The sequence below is a fragment of the Phascolarctos cinereus genome, unplaced genomic scaffold (genome assembly GCF_003287225.1).
Source record: "Phascolarctos cinereus isolate Bilbo 61053 unplaced genomic scaffold, phaCin_HiC Scaffold_4;HRSCAF=312, whole genome shotgun sequence".
Taxonomy (NCBI): Eukaryota; Metazoa; Chordata; class Mammalia; order Diprotodontia; family Phascolarctidae; genus Phascolarctos; species Phascolarctos cinereus.
In genome coordinates this window covers 356,228,725-356,256,252 of record NW_027555847.1, presented here as the reverse complement: position 1 = coordinate 356,256,252, position 27,528 = coordinate 356,228,725, and the positions used below count along the sequence as shown (strand labels likewise).

Below are 27,528 nucleotides of genomic sequence, written 5' to 3'. Positions count from 1 at the left end.
ATATTCCCAACTCATGTGTCCTCACCATTCAGGCATCCTGTGCTTAGATTTGGATTTTAATTCCAGATTAAGTAAAGCATAATTAGAAAGGTAAATGTGTTGGAGAGGGGAAAGTGCTGTTATGTCACATATATGAAGGTCAAAATAGGTGATGTTTTGGAGTGGGTGAGCTAGTAATCCAAAGCTCATGCACTAACCAAAGTCTTCTTTATCCCCAGCCCCTCACTCATAGTCTTACAGTTTTTTATTATACAGCTCTGAACAAGTTTGCTTATTTGTCTCACAGCTCACAGCAAGCCAGAAACAACCCACTAGAAGAGGAGGGAGGAGTAGGTCTATTAGAGGCAGGCACAATGACAGACAGAAAAGTGACACCTGACAGCTGATAGTTTGACATGGAGGGTGGAGGCAGGACAGTGTTAAAGCTGAGAGCTTTATTTCTCCATAGGACAATAATCTTGAGTCATCATGAAAAGGATGAGTTCTGTTCAGTATCCCCTATAATGCATTTTATAAAACTTTCCATTAAAAAGAAAAAGTTTGACATCTGAAAGAGTAAGATTCCACCTCTAATCCTATAATCCAGGTCGCTGGAAAATTCACTTTTATAAAACACTCCATTTCTTTTAAGGTGATTGCACAGTGCTTTGTATATAGGAAGTGCTCCAAAGTATTTGCTGAGTTTAATTTAGAGTGCCAGACAAGTGAAACATTACTGTAACACATCCCAGAAGTGGGTAATTTTCCATTGTTTGTTCTGCTTTGGTTGTTCCATTTTTGTGCTCCAGGCACCCTTTTCAGCCACCCAAAACTCTACAGAGCTTGCTTTGCCCTTACCTGTTCATCCTTCCGCCACTCTAGCCACACAGTAGGGCTGCCTGAAGCCCTAAGACAACTCCACCCAAGGCCAAACCCCTGTTCATGATAAACTAACTGAACTCCTTCCTCAATGATTAACCTACTTCCACCCCATCACACTCATCTTATCCTATTGATTCTGAACTCTGGGTTTCTATTGTTCAGTTTTCTCTATTCCCCACTGACTGTTACCTTATTCCTATACTCTTAACTTCCCACTCTAGAGTCACCCACCACTTCCACTGTACTCTCTGGAATGCCTGCTCCATAAGTAAAAACCCAGATTTTATCTTAAACCTTTCCCTTTCTCAATCACACCATCTTCTTGTACTCCCTACTGATGACACAGTTTCCCTGGATCCCCTTTCCAAAGCTGCTCACACTTTTACTAATATCTTGATTTGTTACTGGTCATAGTGGGATTAGAACCCAAAGGTGGGGTTATTCCTTGCTCTTCATTGCCACTTTTAGGCTCTCTTTCTACCACCACGACTCAGTAATCTCTTCTCCTTTGAGGATCATTCAATACATATCTCTCACCCAATCCAAATTCTGATAGCTGTTGTCCATAGACCTCTAAGACATCCTCCTTCCTTCCTCAATGAATACCTGGTTCATCATTCTCTGTGTCTGTCTGTTTCTCTGTCTCTGTCTCTCTCTCTCTGTCTCTCTCTCTCCCTTCCTACTTCTCTCTCTATACACATGTATGTACATACATATACACATACACATACATAAATATGTGTATATACATTATATGTGTGTATACTCTCTCAAACACTCTAAACTCCTAATTCTTCAACTTACTCTTTTCTCATTATCTACTCCTCTACCCCACAACAGTTGCACATAGAGATTTACCATGACCTGTAAGTGTCCTACATCTAAATCCATGAATTCTGAAATTCCTTTATCTGATCATGATTCTACCTTTACCTCTATCATAACTTGTCTGATCATAATTCTGCCTCTCTCTCTGACTTACAACTTCAAACCCTCTTCTTCATCATCACTATGCCTCTAAATCCTTTATCTCTCAGTTCTTTCACCCATTTCATGGCTACATTCTCTTCCCTTCTTTATCTTGACTCCTTGGTGAAATAGTTCAACTTTTCACTATCTTCTTGAGTTCTTTGTCCCTTTGTCCTATCAAGATTTAGACCTGCCAAACCCAGCGTCAGAATAGCCTTAGATTATTCTCGCAGTCCACTGTCTTTGCTTCTTATATACTTTTGAAAGAAGCTAGGGATCAGAAAATTGTGTCGACTGGATCCACCATAAATTTATTTTAGATGATATGAAAGGGGCCCTCAAAACTACAAGATAATCCTTTTACATGTCCCTAATTGCACTATCTTACTCACCAAAATTTCCAGATTTGGCTTTTCCAAATCTTTTCATCCTCCTCAAGCCTCCCATAAAGTTCACAACTTTATCATCCTAGATTCTGAGCTCTCACCCCATATGTCAAATCAGTTGTCACATCTGTAATCTCTACCTTTGTCATACATTTTATGTACATCCTCTTCTCTCTTTTGACACCAAAATGACCTTGGTGCAGACCCCCTCCTCCCACTTTCACAGCTAAGAGCCTTGCTTCATATTTCACTGAAAAAAAACTGAGGCCATTTGCCTCTTCTTTCCTGTTCCTCATGTCACATCCTTCAGAGATCTTTTGCCACTATCTCCTCCTTCACACCTGTATCACAGGAAGAGATGGCCTTTCTCCTTGCCAAGATAAACCCCTGTACATACATAATGGATTGCATTTCATCCCATGTTTTCCAGCAGAATACCCTCTCTATTATTTCTATTCTCAATCTTCAGTCCCTTGGCTTCTTCCCTATTACTCACAAATACAACCGTGTCTCCCCCATCCTCAAAAAATCCACCCATCCCAGCTAGCTATCATCATAAACTGTATCTCTCCCACCATTTTTGGTTAACTCTTCATCATCTATAATAGGTGCCTTAATTTCCTTTCCTTTCACTCTTTTACCTTTTTGCAGTCTGGCTTCTAACCTTATCACTCAACTAAAATTTCTTTCTCCAAAATTGGTAATGATCTTTTAATCATCAAATCTAATGGCCATTTCTCAGTTCTCATCTTATTAATCTCTCTGAAGCCCTGGACATTGTCACTAACCCTATTCTCTTTGAAACTTTGTTTTCTCTAGGTTTTTGTGACATTGTTCTCCACTGGTTCTTCTCCTACTTGTCTGACTACTCCTCCTCTATCTCTTTTGCTGACTCATCATCCACATTAACCAAGCTCACAACTTAATCATCCTCAACTTCTCACTGTCTCTTACCCCCTATATAAAATAAGTTGTCAAGTCCTGTAATCTCTACCTTTGCAATATTTCTTGTATACACTCTCTTCTTGCCTCTGACACTAAAACAACCTTGGTGCAGATCGTCATTATTTTATACCTGGATTGAGAGGATGGAAGTGCCTTTTACAATATTAGGGAAGTTTGAAAGAGGGGAGGATTTGGAGGAAAAAGTAATGAGCTCACTTTTGGACATGTTAAGTTTAAAATGTCAACAGGACATTCAGTTTCCTATGTCTAATAGGCATTTGGAGGTGGGATACTGAAGTAAGGAAAAGGAGTAGGGCTAGATAAAGAGATCTGAGAATCATCTACATAGAGATAATTGAATCCATGTGAGTTTGATGCAGTCTAAACACTGCCGCCACATCCAATATCTCAGCTTCCTCATCTGCCTCACTAGAAGAGCAGGCATGTCCATGAACTCATGCCTCATTAGAACAGTAGGTGTGTCAACCACATCCATCTAGTTTTAGACAAGATTACAACAGCCAGCCCGTCCATCAGTCTTAAACAGGACCATAATAGCAGAAAGCAGCACCAACAGGACATAGAGCAGGATGTTTGACCACTAAATCACAGCCTAAGTGGACACCTGCACAATAATAGCAAAGAACTGTCCTAAGGTGAACTTATGATGTAAAGAGGCTTATTATAATATCATTATCATACATTAATGCTCCCCAATGGGCTATTCTGTATGCATTCAGGGTAACTGTATATGCAATTCCACCAAGGCTAGGACCCCTCCCCATATCAATAAACCCCTTCTATATTTTAATATTCATATATTCTGTAATGATGTAGTTGCATCTTTTTCTCTAAAAAAAAATCCCTGTCTTGCTCTGCTAGGCTGCTGGTTCCTTCTTGGAGCCTAGCCTGCTTTCTGATAGGTGAAATTCTCGATAAATCCCTTTTCTTGGGTTGGAGATGGTCTGAGTCTGTGAATTCTTTTGAGATGACCCCACAACACACCAAGAAACCTCAACAAGTTCATGAGGTCTCCAAGTGAAGTAGTATAAAGGAAGAAAAGAAATGGGTCCAGGGCATAGCCATATGGGACATCCACAATTAGTGGCACAACCAGGATGAAGATCAGACAAAAGAGATTGAGAAAGGGATATTGAGGAGTGACTTGATCTCCATAAGTTAGACAAATCACTTCACCCTGCTGAGCTTTCATTTTCTTTAAAGGTTATTTACATAATAGTTTCCCATTTATTTCATTTTACTCTTGACTTTACCCCTCTATTAAGTCAAACTTAATCTGATATATTGGTGGAAATGGGGAGGCTTGTGTTGACCCACATGCATATGCACACACTCAAAACATCGATAGGGCTATTGTGAACAAAGAAATTATGGTGAAAAACTGGGCCAATTTGAGTTAACCTTGCCCCCAGGTGGATAAATCTGAGGCCCAGCTGTGGGACTCTGGCAAAGGGCTTTGAACCCCCATGCCTGCTGGCTTTTATTTTCCAGTGACTGTTTTTTGTTTTGTTTTGTTTTGTTTTAACTTTTTGTGGGATTGCTTCTACCTGGAGGTATTTTTATATGTTTTTTATTACAAAGATTGTTTATTTGAACCCCCAGGCACTGAGTGATCTATTACATTAAATATAGAACCGTGACTGGGACACGTGGTTAAAAATGAAACAAAACAAAATTTATCATAGATCTAAAATTTTTTTTAAAACTTGGGAGATTATCATTGGTGGTCCACCATTCATAAACTCAGGCAAGCTTAAATTTTGCTGATCTAATCCTCCACAAATAGAAGCCAGGAGCTGACTGACACTGAATAGATTTTGACCAAGTATCCAACTAATAGGACTCTCACCAATGTCTCACCCTCCCCTGATGCTTTCAGACCCATTGTAGCCTAAGAATGAGTAACTGCTTTCAAGGATACCAAGGATACCATGTTCCAGGATATACTTAAGCTTTTCAAGTTTGTGTTCTCAAAGTAAAATGTACATTTCTAACTTTCAAGGAATCATATTATTTTTTAAATTTATTTATCTTTAGTTTTCAATATTCACTTTTCCAAGATTTCAAGTTCTAAATTTTCCCCTCTCCTTCCTTTCCCCACTCCCCAAAACAGCATGCAATCTGATATAAGTTATACATGTACAATCATATTAAATGCATTTCCACATTAGTAATGTTGCAAAGAAGAATCAGAACCAAAAGGAAAAACTACAAAAAACAAAAAAAATTTTTAAAAAGAAGAAAATGGTATGTTTTGATCTGCACTCAGACTCCAATATTCTTTCTCTGGATGTGGATAGCATTTTCCATCATGAGTCTTTTGGAGTTGTTTTAGATCCTTGCATTGCTGAGAAGAGCTAAGTCTATCAAAGTTAATCATCCCCCAATGTGGCTGTTACTGTGTACAATGTTCTCCTGGTTCAGCTCACTTCACTCAGCATCAGTCCATGCAAGTCTTTCCAGGTTTTTCTGAAGTCCATCTGTTCATCATTTCTTATGGAACAATAGTATTGCATGACATTAATATACCACAACTTGTTCAGTCTTTCCCCAATTAATGGGCATCCCCTCAATTTCCAATTCTTCGCCACCACAAAAAGAGCTGCTATAAATATTTTTGTACATGTGGGTCCTTTTCCTGTTTTTGTGATCTCTTTGGAATACAGACTAGAAGTGGTATTGCTGGATCAAAGGGTATGTATGCAGTTTTATAGCCCTTTGGGCATAGTTCCAAATTGTTCTCCAGAATGGTTGGATCGGTTCACAACTCCACCAACAATGCATTAGTGTTCCAGTTTTCCCACATCTTCTCCAACATTTGTCATTTTTGAGGAATTATTCTAATGTTTGGACCAATACAGAAAATAACAATACAGGGCAGCTAAGTGGTACAATGGATAGAGTGCCAGGCCTGGAATAAGGGAGACTCATCTTCCTAAATTAAAATCTGGCCACTTACTAGATGTGACCCTGGGCAATTCACTTAGCCCTGTTTGCCTCAGTTTCCTCATCTATAAAATGAACTGGTGAAGGAAATGGCAAACCACTCCAGTATCTTTGTCAAGAAAACCCCACGTGGTAGCACAACTGAAACTGACTGAACAACAAAGAATATCCATGGCTCCCAGTGTTGATCCCAGGGACCATATTAATGTGAACTGGCAAGGTCTATGTTAATTATTTGATTGCCACCATTTCATAGCTTTGCATGATATGCTTTACCTTGGATTTCCACTTTTATGCCACATTAGTACTGGATTCCTTCCATGAGCTTTGGTTAAGATTTGATGTTCACCTACAAGGTAATGCTCCATCACCTGCTGTGATCGACTCATAATGCTTATGACACAAAAGGCTCTCATCAATCATTCTCTGAGTGTTCCACCCTGGGGTCATGGGTTCCATGTTAAGGCATTTCTTGGTTCATGAAGCCTCTAATAATACCCCTAACACTGCATGTATCTTAGGTTTAGGAGATACTGGGACCCCTGAGCAGATAAGAAATTACATTTTTTCCCTGTAGGTATCCTTTGCTCAATAAAACATTCAATTTGAACTATTAGCGAATCAGTCAGTAAGCATTTATTAAGTGTTTACTATGTGCTAGGCACGGTGCTTAGCAGGGGGGATACAATGAAAGGCAAAAAACCCAATCCTTGCTCTTGGGGAGCTTACATTCTAATAGAGAAAATAGATGAAGAACTAGGTACACCTAAAGTATTATAGAGTAGATAGAAGACAATCTTGTGGCATGTTCCTTGGCTTAATTCCAAACATAAGAGAACTTGCCTATTATTTCAATGGATAAACTGATGCTTTCAGACTAATGTATTATTCTCTCCACCCCCACATACCCATTTCTTTGCACACTTAACTTCCTTGGAAAACATCCTAATGCAATCATTGATAACTTCCTGTAATCTTACTATATTTACAATCCTCAAAGATGTCACTTGATATTAAATGATAAACATAGTAATAAAGATAATGGACTTGTGATCTAAATACCATATTTATGAAATAATGGGTTGAAAATATTGACTCGGTTTCACAGAAATAATTTTCACCTCCACCTTCAACATCCATACTCTGCATCACATCACAAAAGCTTTCTGTCATACACAGAGTACATCTGAAATGGTTAAAATTTTCATGCTTCTGCTGTTAACACCCACCAGAATTTGGAACACTTATGGTTTTATGCAATAAAAGTGCAAAGACATTATCTTGTAAGGAGTTTTTTAGGTCAGATTTTTTCCCTTCCACAATGACCCTTTTCTGTTCTAATGATGTTTCCATCCTAAAAAGTAAGTCTTACTCCTCTTTTTGTTGTATGCAGCAAAGATTCAAGAAAATAATGGAAGCAAAAGATGGATTCGATGGTATTCTGTTTTGGGACACATAGGAAGTTATTGTCTCATTTTTTCCTGGTGCTTCTTATAGTGAAGAAATGATTAGAGGGACAAAAATTAATATGCCAGAAAAATAAGATTATTATTTTAAAAAACAACACTTTCATTTCAAAAGTAATCAAAATGAAAGTGCCGCCAATATTACCTTAAAAGCATTTGTGCAAACCTGACACCTAAAATCCCACAGCTATAAAAAAATCATTCTTTTACTGCTCTGTCAATATGTTTCTCAGTTTATGGTTCTTACATTTTCTTGTATTTCTTTTCTTTTGTCTTCTACAACTCTCTTTCCCCACTTTTCTCTTTTCTTCTCTTTCTTCTTGTGTTCATTTCATTTCTAGCGGTTAGTGTTCCCCTCCCCTCATCACTGTGTATTATTGGTAGGTAGCCTGTATTTATCTATCAATATATCTGTTTTACTGCTCTAACCTCCAAGTCAAAAGGTAAACTCCTTTAGGTAGAGACTGTGTTACTGTTGTACTTGTATTCCTGGAATTTAGCATAGTGTTTGGCACATAGCAGGTGCTTAATAAATGCTTACTGATTGATTGTGAGTTCCTTAGAAACAAAGGACAGCCTTTCCTGTGATTCTCTCAAAATAAGCTTCATGGCCTCTTAGTGACTTAAAGAGTGACTCCATGATCAATTCAGTCATGCAGTCAGATAGGAATGAACATTGAATTTAGATTTAGAAGCCCTAAATTCAAATCCCTAATCTAAGATTTATTAGCAGACCATGGGCAAGATACCTCAACTCTCTGTGTTCCAGTTTCCTTAACTGTACAACAGATACTAGTAACTCTTCAGTTAGGATCACTAAGGGCAAATTCTACCTATGAATAATATTACAATGAGTCATCTTGGGGTTATGAATATAATACTTGGTTTGCTAACAATAGCTGTTTAATTAGCCACTTAAAATCTAAACTTCCTTTTCTCCTTCTGTGAAATGGCACCTATAAAATCTACCTCATCAGATTTTTGTGACTCCCAAGTAAGAAACTCTGAAAGTCTTAAGAACTCTGATCAATGCAATGACAAATCATGATTCCAGAGGACTGATGACCAAGCTTCTCAACTCCTAACCAAGAGGTGACAGATTCAAGTTGTAGAATGAAACGAAAATTTTGGGACATGGCCAATGTGGGAATTTTTTTTGTTTGACTATGCATATTTATTACAAGAGGTTTTTTTTAAATGGGACAGAGTAGGATGGAAAGAAAGTAAATATTAATTCAAAAATTAAATTAAATTAAAAACAAAAGGAAAACATATGCAAAAATACTTTGCAAATAGTAAAGTCCTATTTGTGTAAGGAGGTTTGTTAGGTGTTGAAGGGAACATAAACTTGAATTTTAAAAGAGCTCCTATTGTCTATAGTAGAGGAGACATGTACACCAAATAATTATAACCAAGGTAGACTATGGTAAATATATGAGGTAAAAACAAAATGCTACAAGAGATCAGAGGTGGGAGAAATTGTTTCTACCTAGGAAGACTCAGGACAAACTTTATGGGGGGTAAGGTTGCATTTAAATGATCAAAGGATCAGTAGGATTTCAACAGGAAAGCGGACAAAATGGCATTTCAGGAACATGGACCAGCATAAGATAGGACATAGCTATGGGAAAGCAAAACATAGGACTAAAAGAGTGGCAACTGTTGCAATTTGAAAGGTGGATATGAAGAGGTCTAGGGGTTTTGGGGTGCTGGGACCCCAAGATCGCAGTACCGGGCCCTGCCTGAAAGAATTCAACTCAAATCTTCTTCAGCCAGAGGAAAAGTTTATTGGTGGTAAAACATATAGGCCAGGTGACGCCAGTAAGGACGAGCAGGCATGAGAGGTTCTCAGCCTTTAGAGCGTGAGATTCTCAGCATCTGAATGAGGGCCAAGGTGGATCTTAAATACTAAAGTAACTTTGGGTGGCAAGAGAAGGGGGTTGGGTAAAGGGTGTAGGCAACAATTCTAATTGGGGAGGTCGGGAGAGATTGAATAGACAATGGGAATAGATAATGGAGGAACAGGAAGGCAGAAGTTTGAAAGGCATCTGCACAAAATCAAGGTGGGGCTAGGACTTTCAAAAGGAGATAAAGGAAGGCCTTTCTGGGGCCTATAGACAAGAGGGAGCCTAAGGCTTTTAGGGAGCATCTGAATAAGATTAAAAGGTAAAGCTAAGGCTTTCAAAGGGAGATGAGGGTCTGGGGCCTGTGAGTCAGATTCCCTTTGAGGCAAAGGGTGAAGATCTTGGCTTGGGCCCCCGCCCTTATCAGATATATAACAGAGAAGAATGGAAGATAAACCCAGGATAGAAAATAAGGCTAGAATGGACCACCCTAAATACCTATATCTAAGAATTATTGAAGTGTAGGAGAGAATAAAGACCTTTGAACCAGTAACTTGCTAAATCAGGCTACCATAGTTTCAGTAACTTCTAAAAATGCTTTGTTCCCAGAGAAAAACTGAAGAATTTGACTCATTAAATGCATGTAATGTAATACAAAGTCAGCCTATAGTTGGGATTCCTTTGATAGTTCGCTGTGTGAAAAATGATTTCTCTTGGTAATCTGTCTTGGAGACTCAGAGCACCACCCTGCCAGCCTTCTGCTTCAAAGTTCTTCAAAAGGACATCACTGATAATGAGATTGCATTGAATCTTCCTACCCTGGTGAAACCTGACCCAACCCTGAATTAATTTTATCCTACTCAGGCTTGGGTAGAAACAGATACTGCTGCCCAGATCAGCAGAGGCTGGGAGTGGTCTGGAATGATGACAGGTTGATATGAGCCCCTGTTGAAAGGGTATATAATGCTGTATCCCAAAATCCTTCTTGAGCCAGTGCTGAAATGGCCTCCTTAGGGGGGCCCAGTTTTGGACCGAACTCCCATGCAATGCATGTCAAGCCAGCTTGAGAGAAATTAACCTGTGGACACATCTACCCTAATTTTTTTTGTTTCTTTCTTAGATAATAAATTGGAGTTCTTGGGGTTCTTGGGGTTTGGGGTTCACAGGTACAACTTATGGATCCCTTCTCAGAATAATGGTTTAAATGTACAAAATAAATACATAGGATAAGGAAGCCAAAGATTAGTAAAAAGATATATGTATGTATGTGTGTGTGTGTGTGTGTGTGTGTGTGTGTGTGTGTGTGTGTGTGTGTGTATGTATTTTCCATCCAAGGTCACAGATCCCCAGAAACCTATACATGAGAGACCAAGGAACCCAGATTAAAATCCCCTGGCCTATATGATAATGTGACTATATTTAAAATACAAAAATAACACATCATCTATACAAGTAAGTGCCCTGCCACCCAAAGTAATGAATCTGCAACACTATACAACAATCATTACAATGCTACTTTGGCTCAAAACTTTTTTTAACTCTTGTTTTCAGAGCTATTCTTTTTATGTATTTTTAATAGTAGCAAAACTATCCTTTGAGAGTAGAGGTAATTTTTAGAAACTTCAAAAAGTTACCCAAATCAAATCTGATATTTAAACTGAGCAATTTAGTTTTACGTTTGTTGTTTTTGTTTGTGTTTTTTAAATTATAACTACAAAGTAATAAAACTGCTGTCTTGGTTAGCTCATAAATCAATTCCTTAGTTAATTCCAAAATAGTTAAAAACAAAACAAAAATCTTAGGCAAATAGTAGCATTACTGGGATAAATCCCAAGATGAGGACTTTGAAGGATAAGCCTCATTTGGATAAGTTCTTTTAGGTATTAAAATAAAAGTATTATAATTTTATGATTATACCTTAAATGATGCTAAGGCAAATAATTTAACTTTATTGAAATAACTTAGAGAATAACAACTGAAAAGCAGTTAACATTTTTGAGACTTTGATACTATTATGATATATATTTAAATATTTTTGTTTAAAAAGCTCATTGTTACTGTGAACACACAAGTTTAATATTTTATTAATTCATATATCTAAGTGGAAAATAAAGAGCAAGGTAAAAATTGTTTTATGACTTGGATGAGACTTACGATAGCATTTTTAAAGGAACAATCCTTGAAGTCTATGAAATATTTATTTCATGGATAGATAATTCTTCTGCTGCTCGATTGTCATCCATTTGTACTCCAGTGTACTGTGGGGAATTCCATAAATACTCTGAGCTTTGGAAACACTCATTTTTCCACTCTTAACCACCAAGATTGCTTCCTCCAGTATTTCACTGTTGTACTGTCTATATCTCCCTCTTTTCTTCTGAGGCTGCTTGGAGCCGGGGTCTCCTTCTTGATCCTACGTGGGATATGGCTGTCCAGAGGTAGACTGCTCAGCATCTGAGCCCCGAGAATCCAGTCCAGCATCCAGTATACTTCTTCTATTTTGTTTTCGAAGAATAGCCCTTAACTTTTTATTAAGCGCACTCTCCGTTTGTGAACCCATGACTAAAGAACCATAGCTATACTGGTCACCAGTGCGGGACTCCCATGAAAGGTCCATGCCTCGAACTTGTGGTATCTTTAAATCTACAGGAGATGAATGGCTCACGTTCTTTTTTCCATCTTGTTTAGTCCGAAGTGCCATTTTTTGAAAGACAGAATTTTCTGTAATATAAGGAAGGTCACTGATGGAGAAAAAAATGTTTGAATTAGACATTTATTAAATCTAATAATTCATAGCTTTAATTGTTCTATCCATCAATGTGATGAATAATTCTCATCAGTTATATTCTGAAATAACGCCTCTGGAAATGATGCGTTTGAAGCCTGTGAGATACTTCATAAATTCTGGTAATTTTTCTTCAGATTAGTCCAAATATAAAGCAGTAGGAATATGATTATTAAAATCCATAAGTGGGAAAGTTTGAAGCAGACCAAATTCTAATGCTCTTGAAAACTAATTTCCTTAAACCTTTTCAATGAATATATAGGATTTTCCTCACTAGAAGGTGAGTTGGGATGGTTGAGGATTTTCAATGGTCTTTCTGTAGCTGTAATCAGGACCAAAGGTAGCTGTCATGAGCAGGCAACTGGTGATCTGTGGTTCCATCTGGAAGGATCTGAAGTATAATTATAAAATATGTGGTTATTACAACATAAACAATATTTTCTTTTTTTTTTCCTTTTTTTTAGGCAATTGGGGTTAAGTGACTTGCCCAGAGTCACACAGCTATTAAGTGTGTGGTCAGAGGCCGAATTTGAACTCAGGTCCTCCTGACTTCAGAGCCGGTGCTCTATCCCCTGTGCCACCTAGCTGCCCCTAATGGAGCATTAGCGCAGTTGAATTTGAATCTAAAAAATGTTCACGGGTAAAAAAAAAAGTAACCTTTTTGCTTACAGATAATAAAAATAATTCCACATATGAAAGTATCTCAGAAGTAAAATGGTTGTAGAAAACTGGACCAAATTTCTTGAAAACAGGTAGTGACAGAATTTATTTTTTTTTTTGGTTGGTGAAGCAGAATCTGGACCTGTGATTTCACCATTATGAGGAACTCTATAATAAACCAAGTCAGTAATTCTTTGGTAATTTTTAGTTATGAAAAGCTGTCTAGGGTACTGAGATGTTAGGTGGCTTATCCAGGGTCACACAACAGCTATGCGCTAGAGACTGAAATCGAACCCAGGGTTTCTTGCTGTCTCTCATCCATCTCTCAGTCCACTATGCCACACTGTCTCTGGCTAGTGGCAGATTTTGTAAAAAGTGGATACAAAAACAGATTAAAATGAATAAGCTATCAATCTTAATTCCATAGAAAGATATATCTCAATTGCAGCAGCTAGATGGCACAATGGATAGAGTGCCAGGTATGGAGCCTGGAAGACTCATCTTCCTGAGTTCAATCCTGCCTCAGACACTTACTAGCTGTGTGACCCTGGGCAAGTTACTTAACCCTCTCTGCCTCAGTTTCCTCATCTGTAAAATGACCTGGAGAAGGAAATGGCAAACCACTCCAGTTTCTTTACCAAGAAAAACCCCAAATGGGGTCACGAAGAGTCAGACATGACTGAAAATGACAGAACAACAACATAGTAAGAGAAAACCTGAGAATGGAACTGTAAAATAAGCATCTGTATACAGGATGTTCCCAAAACCTTGGTACAGTTTAAAGCTACTAAAAAATGCCCAGTATAATACCTTATGGTAACCATTACATTTTTTTCAGTAGTTCATAAAATAGTCACTTTCTTCTTCACCAACCATGACTTGAAAAAGATGCTGAGAACATTAACAGTTTGTTTTAGAGAAAATAATTAATTACCAAAGAAATATTGGAGTTTGTTTCACCTATCTCAGGTTTTTCTTTTCTCATATTTTCTTTTACTATGTAGCTAGATTCATTATTGAGAAATATCATTTTTTTTGGAATTGATTGATAACTTATTAACCCTAACACACTTTTACACTACTTTTATACTACTTTTAAAAATTAATGTCTGTGTATGTGCCATTACCTCCCTACAACTACTCATTATAGAAAGGAATTTAATTCAAGCTGGGTTCGTTTTTTAAGCCACCATAGCTTAAAAGTGCACCAAGACTTTCGGGACACTGTATCATGCCTTCTGGAAATGTTGAACTAGGATATAAAATACCCTTTTTGTCAAGATGGGATGTTTACTGGATTTTTTTCTCTTTGTTTTTTACACAACTTTATCTAAATATATTTTGAACTTTCCTAACCTGAAAATTCCTTAAAATAGATCACTACTCTTGATATAAATTAAATTGTATGTAGATGTAAAATGAATTCAACAAATGTTTATTGAACTGAATTGAATTGAATGCAGTTTTCATAAACATATAAACAATTTGATGAGAAATATCACCCACTAGTTCTTTGGTTAAAACAAGTAAGTTATAGTCTGAGTTCATATACTTTTTTCTTTTGCCCCTAGGGTTTTTAAAATAATATTAATAGAAGGCATGGCACCCTAAAAGTATAATAAAGAGAAGATATAATTTCAACTTTACTTCTCAAAGTCATGCTGTCTGCACTCATGCTCTATGCTAAGTTCTTGAATTATATATAGTTAAAATAAAATTCTGATCCAAAATGACAGAATTGAAACCTGAACACTCATTAGTACATGTGGCAGGAGAGAGAGATGATAGGTAGATAGCCAGAGGGCTCTCCTGGCACTCTCACAATGAAGGAAGGAAGGGAGTAAATATTTTCAGCAGACTTTGGTACCTAGAGAAGAGCTACCTGGGATGGGCAGGCACGGATGGGTTTGCAGTCTGAATCACTGGAGGGAACTGTTGAATCAAGGAGATCACTATTTGAATATTTGAGAAGATAATTACACAATCCCTAAATAGCACCAAAGTTGGTTGTTACAAAAAATTGGATCTGTCTGAAGTGTTTACTATTAGAAATGCCAGAAAGTCCTCCTAACAGTTTCACCTATGGGATACTATTCTATAAATTGTTATTGAACTGTTCATTTCACCCTTCAAAGTGATAGCTATTGCTTTTAATTTCACACTCCTAAACTCAACACTTAAGAGTATTTATATTATTTCACCTAAAAGTCTATTAGTTATTTACTTATTTTCAGTATTGATATATTCTTCAGTCCCTAGAAATAAACAGGGCAGCTAGGTGGTACAGTGGACAGAGTGCTGGGCCAGGAGTCAGGAAGATTCCTCTTCCTGAGTTCAAATCTCAACTTAGATGCTTTCTAGCTGTGTGACCCTGGGCAAGTCACTTAACCCTGTTTGCTTCAGTTCCTCATTTGTAAAATGAACTGGAGAAGGAAACAGCAAACCACTCCAGTATCTTTGCCAAGAAAACTCCAAAAGGGGTCACAAAGAGTGTTTACTTTCATGATTGAAAAATAACTAAACAACAAGAAGAAATGAATAGTGATTTCTGCTTTTAAGTACAGGTGTTCCTCATTGTGATTGCATCTAGGTTTATGTACCACAAATCTTATAAACAAAGTTAGGTTGAGGTTTTTTTTTTTTAAGGAAACAAATAGGATTTTCATAGATACAGGCCAGTCTTAAATAGTGGCCCCATCCATTCCCTCTGCCATATATACACACATATACTGCGCTGTGTGTGTGTGTGTGTGTGTGTGTGTGTGTGTATGAAATAAGGTGGAAAAATAAAGAAATAAACTTTTGGCAATGTAAAGTTTAAAATGGAAAATTACCTGAAAATAGAAACTATAATCTATAATTCATGTATCAATAATATCTATGTCAAGATATGATTAGCCTTTGGAAAAATCCTAGCAGTTACTGTATTTTAGGGTACAGGGGAGTGAAAATCAACTGACCTGATCGATCTGTGGTGACTTTAAGCATATCATCATCTTCATCACAACTATCACAGCTTAATAATTGGATGACTGTTTCTGACTCAGTTTCAATTTCATTTACATCCAGTTCCTGTTTATAAAAGGTTCTTAGTGCAACAAGACGGTGATGTATTGCTGCGTAAAGACATCCAACATCTTTGGCACTTGCCTGCACAAAAAAAAAAAATGAAATTGTTAAGAAGGCTAGTACTTTTAAACATATCTCATATGTCTAAGAGTTCCTTTTTAAATAATTTTCCATCCTCCTTAATAATATGATTACTTGGCTTGGGTTCCCTGAAGGAAAAGTGCCTATGTAACATAAATCTAGTAGAGTATGCAGATAATAATCACATCCCCCGCTCCAAACGTTGAAAAACAACCCACATTGAATTAAATTCCATTCTATTGTAGTTGTAAGGAGGTAATGGCACATGCATATACAATAACATAGAGAAAGCAAAGTTGAGTGATTTTAAAGACATTTTATTTGAATTTAGAATTAGCTGTATAGAATTTAGTTTTATAGATGGCTGTAGGACTTTTTTCGTGGAGGAAAAGAAAGTTATTTCTTGACTGTATAAACACACTTACTGTCACTGTCAATTGCCACCATAAAGGTAAAAAGAATATTTTTTAAAAGGATGGGAAAGCAAACAAATTAATAAAAACATTTTAAAATAGAATATTTGTTAAATCAATTTTAAAACATAATCTTTTGGTGACTAATGAGAGTACTAGTTTCTAGGTCATGATGAGTTAGAGAAAAAATTTTCCAACGTCCTCACCCATTGGAGGGGAGCTGAGCTCTTCCACTTTGTCAGGAATCAACTAAAATTTTTCTTTGGCCATTTTAAAACATCTCAGATTCCAATACGCAGGGCATCAAATCAAGTTCAATAATTCCAATACTCTAACCACTTGATTGGAAAACAGATTACTCGGGGAGCAGGTCATGTAGACAAAGGGCATAGCAATGCTTCCTGTGTTTTCACAGGACTCTGCTTGGACATCCTAGAATCCCCTCAAAACACTGCCTTTTTCTAAAACAAAACCTGACTACTGGCATTCCCACAGATTTCTATGTCCTTTTCCATTACAGGAACAATACAGAAACACTATCCTGTATTGTTTTTAAATTAGTATGATAATCACTTTATATTTGTATAATATTTTATGGTTTTCAAAGCATTTTCCTATACGTTATTTCAGAGGAAATCAAGTTTGTTTTCCCCCATGGTGGGCCCGATGATCAGAAATTCATATGCGTAGACCATAATTTTTATATATTTAATAACATTAATAATTAATATGATATTAATAACACTGCATTAATAATTAATATTCATAATGATCAATAATCTATTAATACCTGTTAGTATGATACCAGATAGGAGGCAGTAATACAATGGCAACTGCAGGCATGTGGTTAGGCTCTGTGGTTCTACTCTCATGTTAATTAGCTATATTAAGCAAAATTTTGCTTTTTCCCTAAACATCTCAAACAGACTACTCTCTGGAATCAGGGTAGCATATGGCCATGGGCCAATTGACAAAAACCTAGGCATTATCTCATTCTATCATCATAATATGGGCATGGCAGATATTACACTCATTTTGAAGATGAGGAAACTATCAGATTACATACTAAATGGCAGAAATTGGACTAGAATCTAGATTTAAAAATGTATAATTCAATTCTTTTGCCACAGTTTGATACTGTATTTTTTTAATCTTTCTAAAGATCTTTTATTTCATCAGAGTTAGTAATCATTGATGTAAATCAGAACATCTCTAAGCCTTAGAAGCCTATCTTAATTAAATTTAATTAGATAAATATTTATGTTTCCTATTCTGTGGAATGAACCTGGATTAGGTACTATGGATATGAAGCTGTCAAAATGACATGACTGATTAGCATGCACACAAAAAATTATAATATGAATCAGAATATGATAGGTTCTTTGGAGAAGTCAAAGCAAAAGGGAAAAGAGATTAGGAATGGGTAAATTCTAGCTTGGAGAATCTGTGAAAGTTTCATACAAAAGAAGTGGCACCTCATGAGGATCTTAATAGAAGAGGATTCCAAAAGGCAGAGATACAGAACAGTTCCACTTATGAGCCTACCTGCATAAAGAAAGGATAGTATGAGATCAGGAAAGGGCTAAATGTTGGAGATGACTGGATTAGAGTGTACAAAGTTTAGTTTAAAACAAATCTGGAAAGATAGGTTGAAGCCAGATCTTAGAGGGCTCTGTATTCCATTATAAATTTTATTCTATGTTGCTTGTTTGTAATGCTAGACAATAAGAAGCTGTTGATGGTCATTGGGCAGGGTGGTGACATACTCTGACCTGACAACTGGGAAGATTACTTTGGCACTAATGTGAAGGATAGATTGGAGAGGACCGAACTAGAGGAAGGGAAACCATTTAGGAGATTTTCAAAATAGTGCAGGCAAAAGGTAATGGATATGAAATGTTACCTTTGACCCAGCTATATCATTTCTAGGTCTGTGTCCCAAAGAGATCAAAGAAAAGGGGGAAAGACCTATTTTGTACAAAAATATTTATAGTAGCTCTTTTTGTAATGGCAAAGAATTGGAAACTGAAGGCATGCCCATCAATTGGGGAATGGTTTAACAAATTGTGGTATATAATTGTGATGGAATATTATTGTGCTATAAGAAATGAAGAAGGGGATTATTTCAGAAAAACCTGGAAAGACTTATATGAACTAATGCAAAGTCAAGTGAACAGAACCAGGAGAATATTGCACACAGTAATAGTAATATTGTAAGAATGATCAGTTGTGAAAGATTTATTACTCTGATTAAGATAATGATCCAAGACAATTCAGGACTTATGATGAAAAATGCTATCTGCCTCCAGAGAAAGAAATTATGAACTCTAAGTGCAGACTGAAGCATACTTTTTTCTTTACTTAATTTTTCTTGTTTTTGTCAGTTTTTTCTTTTGCAGCATGACTAACAGGAAAATATATTTTGCATAACTTCACACATACAATCAATATCAAATTGCTTGCTTTCTCAAGGAGGGGAGAGGGGCACTTAATCAATGCACATTGTTTGACTTTCAAAGTTTTCAGTGCCATCAACAGAGAAAGACATTAGAAGAAGAACACTTCAGAGGGAGGAAAAGGTCAGTTTTGATAGTGTTGTGTTTGAAATGCTACAGGATAACCAGTTAGCAATGTCAGTTGTCAAATTTCTAACTTCACAGTATCTCTCTCATATGTCCTCTTCTCTCCATTTATCTACCACTTTAGCTCAGGTCCTCATCACCTGTTGTTTGTACTACTGCAATTACCTTCCAATTGATGTCTCTACCTCAGCTCTCTCCCCATTTTAAACCACTGTCGATACAGCTGCCAAAATGATTTTCCTGGAGCAAAGTCAAGATGGCAGAATTGAATGGAAGCATTTATGCCTAGTTTGCCCAGCACACTTCCTCCACAATGATCTAGAAAATGTGCCAGACCAAATTCTGATTGGGAAAGTTAAAAAAAAAGTTACAGTGAGTCATTTTTCCAGCCTAGGGTAGCTTGGGGAAACCAACAGAAAAGTTTGCAGTCATGGCCAATGGTGGCAGTAGTGGAGAGAATTCCAGTGCTTAAAGATAGAAATGGGGCTGAGACAGAGCACCAGAGCAGAAAGAGATTCCGGGGATCCCTGAACTAGGACTGGGCCAAAATGGGTTCCATGTGGTAGTTCTGTCACCTACTACCCAGTTCATTTACCCTCAAAGAAAAATTCAAGTTGAACACAAGCCCAAACAAGAATTTTAGAAGCATTTTTTAAATGATTTTAAAAAGAGCAAAAAAAAAATTTAAAACCAAATGAGAATTGTAGAGGAAAAATGGGAAAAGAAATGAGGGCTATGGAAGGAAGACATGAAAAAGGAATCAACAGCTTGGTAGAAAGAAGCACAAAACTTTACTTAAGAAAATAACTCTTTGAAAATTAGAATTGGCTAAGTGGAAAATAATGATTCCATGAGACATGAAAAAATAATAAACAAAAAGACTGAAAAAATGGAATAAAATGTGAAATATCTCATAGCAAAAACAACTGACCTGGAAAACAGATTGAGGAGAGATAATTTAAGAATCATCATATTACCTAAAAGCCATGAACAAAAAAAAAAACACAAAAGAGCCTAGATATTATATTTTAAAAACCTTGAAAGAAAACTTCCAAGATATCTTAGAACCAGAGAGCAAAGTAAAAATTGAAAGGATCCAGTAGTTATCATCTGAACAAACCCCAAAATGAAAACTTCCAGGAAAATCATGGCCAAATTCCAGAGCTCCCAGGTAAGGGAAAATACTGTAAGTAGCCAGAAGGAAAGAATTCAAGCACATGGAGCCACAGTAAGGATCATGGAAGATTTAGCAGCTACCACTATAATGGGACAGAATATTCTAGAAGGCAAGGGGTCTAGGAATTACAACCAAGAAAAACCTACCCACCAAAACTGAGTATAAACCTACAGAGGAAAACATGCACCTTGAATGAAATAAGAGAACTTTTTAGCATTATTAATGAAAAGACCAGAGCCGAGTAGAAAATTTTTCATTAGAACACGAGTCTCAAGAGAAGCATTAAAAATGAGTGATAAATCATAAGTGACTAGTGAAGGTCAAACTGTCCACATTCATTCTTATATGGGGAGATGATGCATGTAACTCTTTAAAACTTTATCATAAGAGGACAACATGGAACATGGAAGAAATTGTCTGTTGGATCTATGGATAGGGAAAGAGTTCATGACATGAACTCGATGCTCATGATGAAGAGTTCTATCTCTAAAGAGATAGAGAAGTTCACAGAAAGTAAAATGGATAATTTTGATTACATAAAATTAATGTTTTTGTACAAATAAGACCAATGCAGCTAAAATGAGAAGAAAAGCAGAAAAGTGGGGGTGGGGTGAAAGGGACAGAGAGGAATCTTTGCAGCAAGTTTCTTTTCTCATAACGGACTCCTTTCTTTCTTTCTTTCTTTCTTTCTTTCTTTCTTTCTTTCTTTCTTTCTTTCTTTCTTTCTTTCTTTCTTTCTTTCTTTCTTTCAGCCAATTGGGGTTAAGTGACCTGCCCAGGGTCCCACAGCTAGTTAATGTCAAGTGTCTGAGGCCACATTTGAACTCAGGTCTTCCTGACTCCAGGGCTGGTGCTCTATCCACTATGCCACCTAGCTGCCCTGATTATATATGGGTCTTCTCAGGAAGATTCATCTTCCTAAGTTCAAATCCAGCCTCAGACACTTACTAGCTGCGTCACCCTGGGCAAGTCACTTAACCCTGTTTGCCTCAGTTTCCTCATCTGTAAAATGAGCTGGAAAAGGAAATGGCAAACCACTCTGGTATCTTTGCTAAGAAAAATCCAAATGAAGTCATGAAGGTGTTGTGGAAGTGTAGGCAGCAAGTACAGACAAATTAAAACATATATTTGCAATGAAGAGTAAAGAGAATAACAGTTTGAGAGGCTAGAAGGCCAAAGGAAAGTTTTTGTAAGATTGATACAACTTGAGCATGTTAGAGGAAGAAGCCTCTAGAGGGGGAGAAATTGAAGGAACAGGAAAAAGAGGGGATGGTTGATAGAGCAAAATCACAAGGAATACAGGATGGCACAAAAATTAGGGTGTGTGTGTGTGTGTGTGTGTGTATGTGTGTGTGTGTGTGAGAGACTGAGAGAGAGAGAGAGAAAGAGAGAGAGAGAGAGAGAGAGAGAGAATGACAATGTTAACTATGGCAGAGCTGTTCCTTTGAGATTGAATGGAAGGAGGGGAGAAAGGATAAGGACATGAAGAGCAGTGGAGGAATGAAGGGGAAATGTTGATTCTCCTTCAATAAATATATAACATGGAAATGTGTTTTGCATTACTACATATGTGTAACATATGTTACATTGCTTGCCTTCTCAATGGGGGGAATTTGGAACTCAAAATTTTAAAAAAGAATATTAAAATTGTTTTTGCATGTAATTAGGGGGGAAATAAAATATTAATTTTTTAAAAATAAGTATGTAACAGTGATTTTTGGATGGACTCATAGTACCCTTAATTCTTTCAGTTAAGGTGTAAGTACACTGCTAAGGTATGAGTTAGAATCGACCTTAGAGCACTCACTTAGTGTAACTCCCATTTTCTTCAAATGCAGAAAATGAATCAGATATTAAATGATCTGACCAAAATGTGACACTGGTAACTTGGCATGGCCAGGTTTGGAATCCAAATCTCCTGACCTGGTCCTGACCTGGTCCAGATCCAAGTCCATGGTCCTCCTCACTATGCCAGTGATGCCAATAACAACAAATAAAACATTTGGGGGAAAAGTGGCCGAAACTAAAATATCAATAATGCTCTCCTACCAATACTAAATACTGAATAATATCAATAATATCAAAACCAATACTTAAAATGTATGTGAGAAGATCTTGATAGGTTTTCACGAGGCAAGATTTTGAACAAGTAGCCTGCTTTTTTTTTTCTTAAATTCGTGTGTTGTGTGTTGGCGGGAGGGGAGAGGATGTGTATTTAAGAAATTGAGATTGGTTCAGCTGCTGACTTCATTAGTCAAATAACTTGACAAGAATGTGAAAGATCTAAATATTAATTCCTCAATAGTTACCAATATCCTAGGCAAAGAGTGCTAGCAAATGATTGACAGCTGTAATATTATAATAAATTCCATGTCAGTGTTTGGACAGCACAGATCTATCGTGTATTTTAAAAATATAAAGAGTGATCTGAAATTTTAGTAATAGCTTTGGGGCTGGGGCTGGAGCAGAGATACCAGAACTATGATTTCACTGATACACAGGAATGAGTGTGAAAAGATTCCTTTTATCAAAGCAGGTGGGCACCTTATTCTGAATTTTAAAGTCTTAGAGTAGATTAAGGCTACTGAGTAGTCATGATGATCTCAGTGTCACACAATGGTCAAAAGCAGGTCTTGAACCCAGGTCTTCCTTCCTGACTCTAAAGCCAGTTTATTCTTTCACTCTGGCCATTTCTGCCCTACCATTTACTGCTGTTCTACCTTCCAAAGTGCACCTGGCAGAGATCATGCCTGACATAGGCTAAGCCACTTAACCCTGTAAGGTGAAGACTTTTCTTCACCCTTGCTATTTTTCCATCGCCCTCTGCCTTCCAACTTTTTGCTCTGAAAACTATAACAAAATCAACACAACCTTGAACAACCCCCTTGAACAACATGTCAATCCACTGCATTAATGTTCACCTCACCATTTTGGAGACTTTTCAGACCATAACTCCATACCTTGCCTCCACTTCCCTAAAATGGATTATTTCCCATTAGAATGTCAGCTCTTTGAATTCAAGGGCTAATTTTTGTACTTCTATATTCCCAGTGTTTAGCATATAGTGAACATGATAAATAACTGATTTCATTCATTCATTTATTCTCTCTCCTACGCTAATGCTATAATGCTGACTCTCATACAGTTACTGTAAAAAAAAAATCAAGTCACTTGCTCACTCCAGTGGGCTAGATATATACCATAAGATAATTACATTTCTTAAGACAAACAAAAAACCCTCAAATGTCTTACCTGAATTAAAAATATTTTGATGGACCAGTCATCTAAATCTGTGGCAGTGATGCGTAGATTTTTGAGACTTGCTCTTTGTATCTCCATTTGTGCCCAGAGTTTGCTGTTGAGGATCAGCCTTAGACTGCCTTGATTTCGCATAACTAAAACAGGAACGTGTATGTGTTAAGGGCTATAGAAAAAAATTAATCAATTTTCCTAGGATTTGCTATTATTTGAAGAATAGCAAGCTGAAAAAAGAATTTTTCTTTTCAGACTGTGTGCCCAATATAAATTTTTTGATTGGGATTAAAGCCTTGTTTTCAAATTAGATTAGGAGTTCATTTTATTGTAAGCTTAAAAAAAAGAATTCAATGCCACCAGCTTAATATAAAAGGGAAGGTAAGTACTGGAAGGGAGCCACAAAATTCATAAGATCTGCAGCAATGACAACAGTCTGAAGAATCCTGCCTTACTCTGGGAAGAACCATGGGCCTGCTAGTCTTTTTCTGTCCCCAAACCTTCTTAAAGACAAAAATCCCCCACCTTAGAACCAGTGGGCAAACCTTGGTTATAACGATTTACTTGCTTGGCCTCAATTCCATTCCCTATCTTTTTCTTTGTATGAGGCTGAACCATTCTTCTGTACTTGAGTCCCTGTGACCTCCTGCTTGTCTGCATCCTCTAGATAGCTCTAATCATGCTTTTCTCCATGTTTTCCTGAATGGCCCAGGCCTCTGGGTTTAATAATCTCTCTAGGCCTCTGCTTCACTGCACCTTGCATAGATCTCTTAAAATTGACCCTGGACCACCTACCTAATCCTTTTTTTTTTTTTTAGGCAATTGGGGTTAAGTGACTTGCCCAGGGCCACACAGCTAGTAAGTATCAAGTGTTTGGTCTGAGCCACATTTGAACTCATGTCCTCCTGACTTCAGGGCCGGTGTTCTATCCACTGTGCCACTTAGCTGCCCCCACTTGATTTTAAATGTTTGTTTGTCTGTTCTGTTTGGGCAAGTGTTCTGAATTATTTAGGTCAGGGGTGGGGAACCTGCCACCTTGAGAGTGGAGTTAAGAAAACCTGAGTTCAAGTTTGACCTCAGACACTTACTAGCCATGGAATGGTACCCTGAGCAAGTCACTTTACTTCTGTTTGCCTCAGTTTCCTCAACTGAGGAATGGGGATATTAACAGCATCTCCTTCACAGGATTGTTGTGAAATCAAATAAGATAACTTTTATAAAGCACTTAGCACAGTCCCTGGCACATAATAGGTGCTATACAAATGCTACTTCCATTTCATTTGCTTCTCACTAGAGCTAACTCACTGTATCACCGCCTGCTGTATGTTCAGGGGTAGTTTTATAATTATTATAATCATAACTAGGGATTCAAGTACCTGGGCGAAATCACTTTGGGGGAGAAGTTTAAGGTATGACCACTCCTGTGCTTGGCTGGGGAAGACTGCAGACAGAAGTCAGAGCTGTTGAGAAGATTCAGGACCTGTAAGGTCAGGGTGTTAGAAGGGGCAGAAGTTGGGGTGGAGAAAAAGATTACGAGAGTTGGAGTTACTGAAGAAGAAGGAGAGACGTTTCACAGATGATAACAACATAAATCCAAACAGGATAGAGTGAATTTTAGAAGTGGAGAGGAGGTGGTTGACGAGTAATGGTGGCTCAGGCAGGGTCTAAAATCCCAGTAGGAAGCAAGTGGTGTTACAGCTCCTCCTCCTGGCGTTTTCTGAAAGAGAGAGAGAGAGAGAAAGAGACAGACAGAGAGGCAGACAGAGAGAAACAGAGAGACAGAGAGACAGAGATGGAGAGACAGAGACAGACAGAGAGGCAGACACAGAGAGAGAGACAGAGACAGACAGAGACAGAGATAGAGAGAGGCAGACAGAGAGACAGAGAGAAAGAGAGACAGAGAGAGAGACAGAGTTGGAGAGAGAGGAAGATAAAGACAGACAGACAGAGACAGAGAGACAGAGAAAGACAGAGACAGAGAGAGGCAGAGAGAACGAGAGAGACAGAGAGAGGAAGACAGAGAGACAGAGAGAGACAGACAGAGACAGAGAGAAAAGCAGGAAGCTTTGAGATGGTGCCAATAGATGAGGTGTCTTAAGAAAAAAGCTGATTTCACTGAGCATCAGAATTTGGGAGGAAGGTGATAGAAAAAGATTTAGGGGGACGAAGAGTTGAATAACAACAGAGAAGAGTTTCAGAGGGGATAGTGGAAATGGAGGTACAGGAAAACAACACAAAAAGATTTCAGAGTTCTAATTAATGCACTGATCAATCATAACTTCAGAGGACTGACAGTGAAGTATGCCAAGAGGCTGTCTGACCCTTTCCATAGGGTAAGAAAGAAGAGTTGATATAGTCTTTCCAACAATAAAACATTTAAAATGAAAAATAAGGGAAGGAAAAATAGAGAAGGCTAGAACTCAAGAGGACTAGTCTTGAACTTATCATGAGAGGAAAAGGGGGCATCTAAAACATGCTGCCTTTGTTACTGCTGTACCTTCTCCTTCCAGGTGATCCTGGGTATCCTGTGTCACTCAGGACACACGTCTCCAAGCCAGGTAGCAAGTCAGGGGAGATCTACCGTAGGGGGGAGGTGAGTCCTAGGGAGAGGCAAAATGACAGTGGGATCCTAGTGAGGTGGGCTGACTGCTCTGTTGTAGGAGAGGACAAAGACCTGGATGTCCTGTGCCAGCTCTGGCTCTGGAAATTGGTGTGATGTCAAGAGTACAAAACTGGGATTAGATAGGCACAGAGCAATTTGTGAGGAAGGAGGAGGAGGATGGAGAAAAATAACAACAACCAGAACATGAAGAAACAGAAGAAGAATATGAGGAAGAAGAACAGTGACAACAACAAAAGAATAGTAGCAGGCAGAAGAGGAAAAGGAAGAAGTAGAAAGATAGAAGCTACATTTTTAATCATTTTCCTTTCCTTTTCTAAAATATTAGAACTTGAAGACTGCTAGATTTTTGAAAGCTTTGCTTTTAGGTTCTACTTTGAAAAAAAGGTCATAAAGTCACTGATCTAGAGCTGAAGGGGACTTCCGAGACCATTTGGTCCAACCCTTTATCTTCAGAGATGAAGACCAAGGCCCAGGGAGGTTAAGGGACTTGTCCCAGGTCACACAGGTAGTAAACATCAAAGGCGATGGCTTGAACCCAGGTGCTCTGATTCCTGAGCCAGTGTTCTTTCCATTGTACCACAGATAAAGTGATTTTTTTTTAGTCTAATAAATCTTATCCATCCCTTAACACTCAACATAAGTTTTACTTCATACGATCATGGATTTAGAGAGGGAAGGGAACTCAGAGGCTGTTCATTTTACAGCTAAGAAAGCTGAGGCAGAGAGGTCAAGTGAATTGCTTGACATCATTGCTTGACAGAGACTAATAAGTCTCTGAGGCAGGATTTGATTCCAGGTCTTTCTGGCTTGAAGGCACATCCCCTATGCCCTCATCTTACACTGTTGTTTAAAGTTATTTAATTCTGTTCCCTAATTGATAAATGGTCAAAGGATACAAACAAACAGTTTTCAGAAGAAAATATTCAACCTATTGATAACCATATTTAAAAATGCCTTAAGTCACTAACAATTAGAGAAATGTCAATTAAGACAACTTTGAGGTTCCATCTCATACCCATCAGATTGGCAAAGTTGACAAAAAAAGAGTGACAAATGCTGTGGGAAAACAGGTACATTAATGCACTGCTGGTTGAGTTGTGGACTAGGAAGCGAGTTGGAATTAAGCCCCCAAAAGCTATTAAATCATGCATACATACTCTTTGACCCAGTGATGTCAACATTAGGTCTATATGCCAAGCAGATCAAAGAAAGGGGAAAAGGATTCATATATACAACAATATTTATAATAACTCTTTTTGTGGTAGCACAGAAGTGGAAACTGAGGTGGTGTGCATTAATTGGTAAAGGGCTAAATGAGTTATGATATACATAAATGATAGATTGTGTTGTAAGAAATGATGAAAAGGGTTGGTTTCAAAGAAACCTTAAATGACTCATATAAACTGATGCAGAGTCAGGTAAACCAGAGCTATGACAATTTATACAAC

General features: G+C 37.6%; 1 protein-coding gene across 2 annotated transcripts in view; it reads right to left on the bottom strand.

Moving 5' to 3' along the window:
* Positions 1–5,190: 5,190 nt before the first annotated feature.
* Positions 5,191–27,528, bottom strand: part of RANBP3L (RAN binding protein 3 like) — a 71,782-nt gene continuing 49,444 nt past the window's right edge. For both annotated transcript variants that reach the window (XM_020995926.2, XM_020995930.2), the window contains 3 exons: positions 23,458–23,600; positions 15,844–16,033; positions 5,191–12,614 (listed from right to left, as the gene is read on the bottom strand). In XM_020995926.2, coding sequence (XP_020851585.1) covers positions 12,571–12,614; positions 15,844–16,033; positions 23,458–23,600 — 377 coding nt within the window. In that variant the 3' untranslated portion in view covers positions 5,191–12,570. The remainder of the gene's footprint in view (positions 12,615–15,843; positions 16,034–23,457; positions 23,601–27,528) is intronic.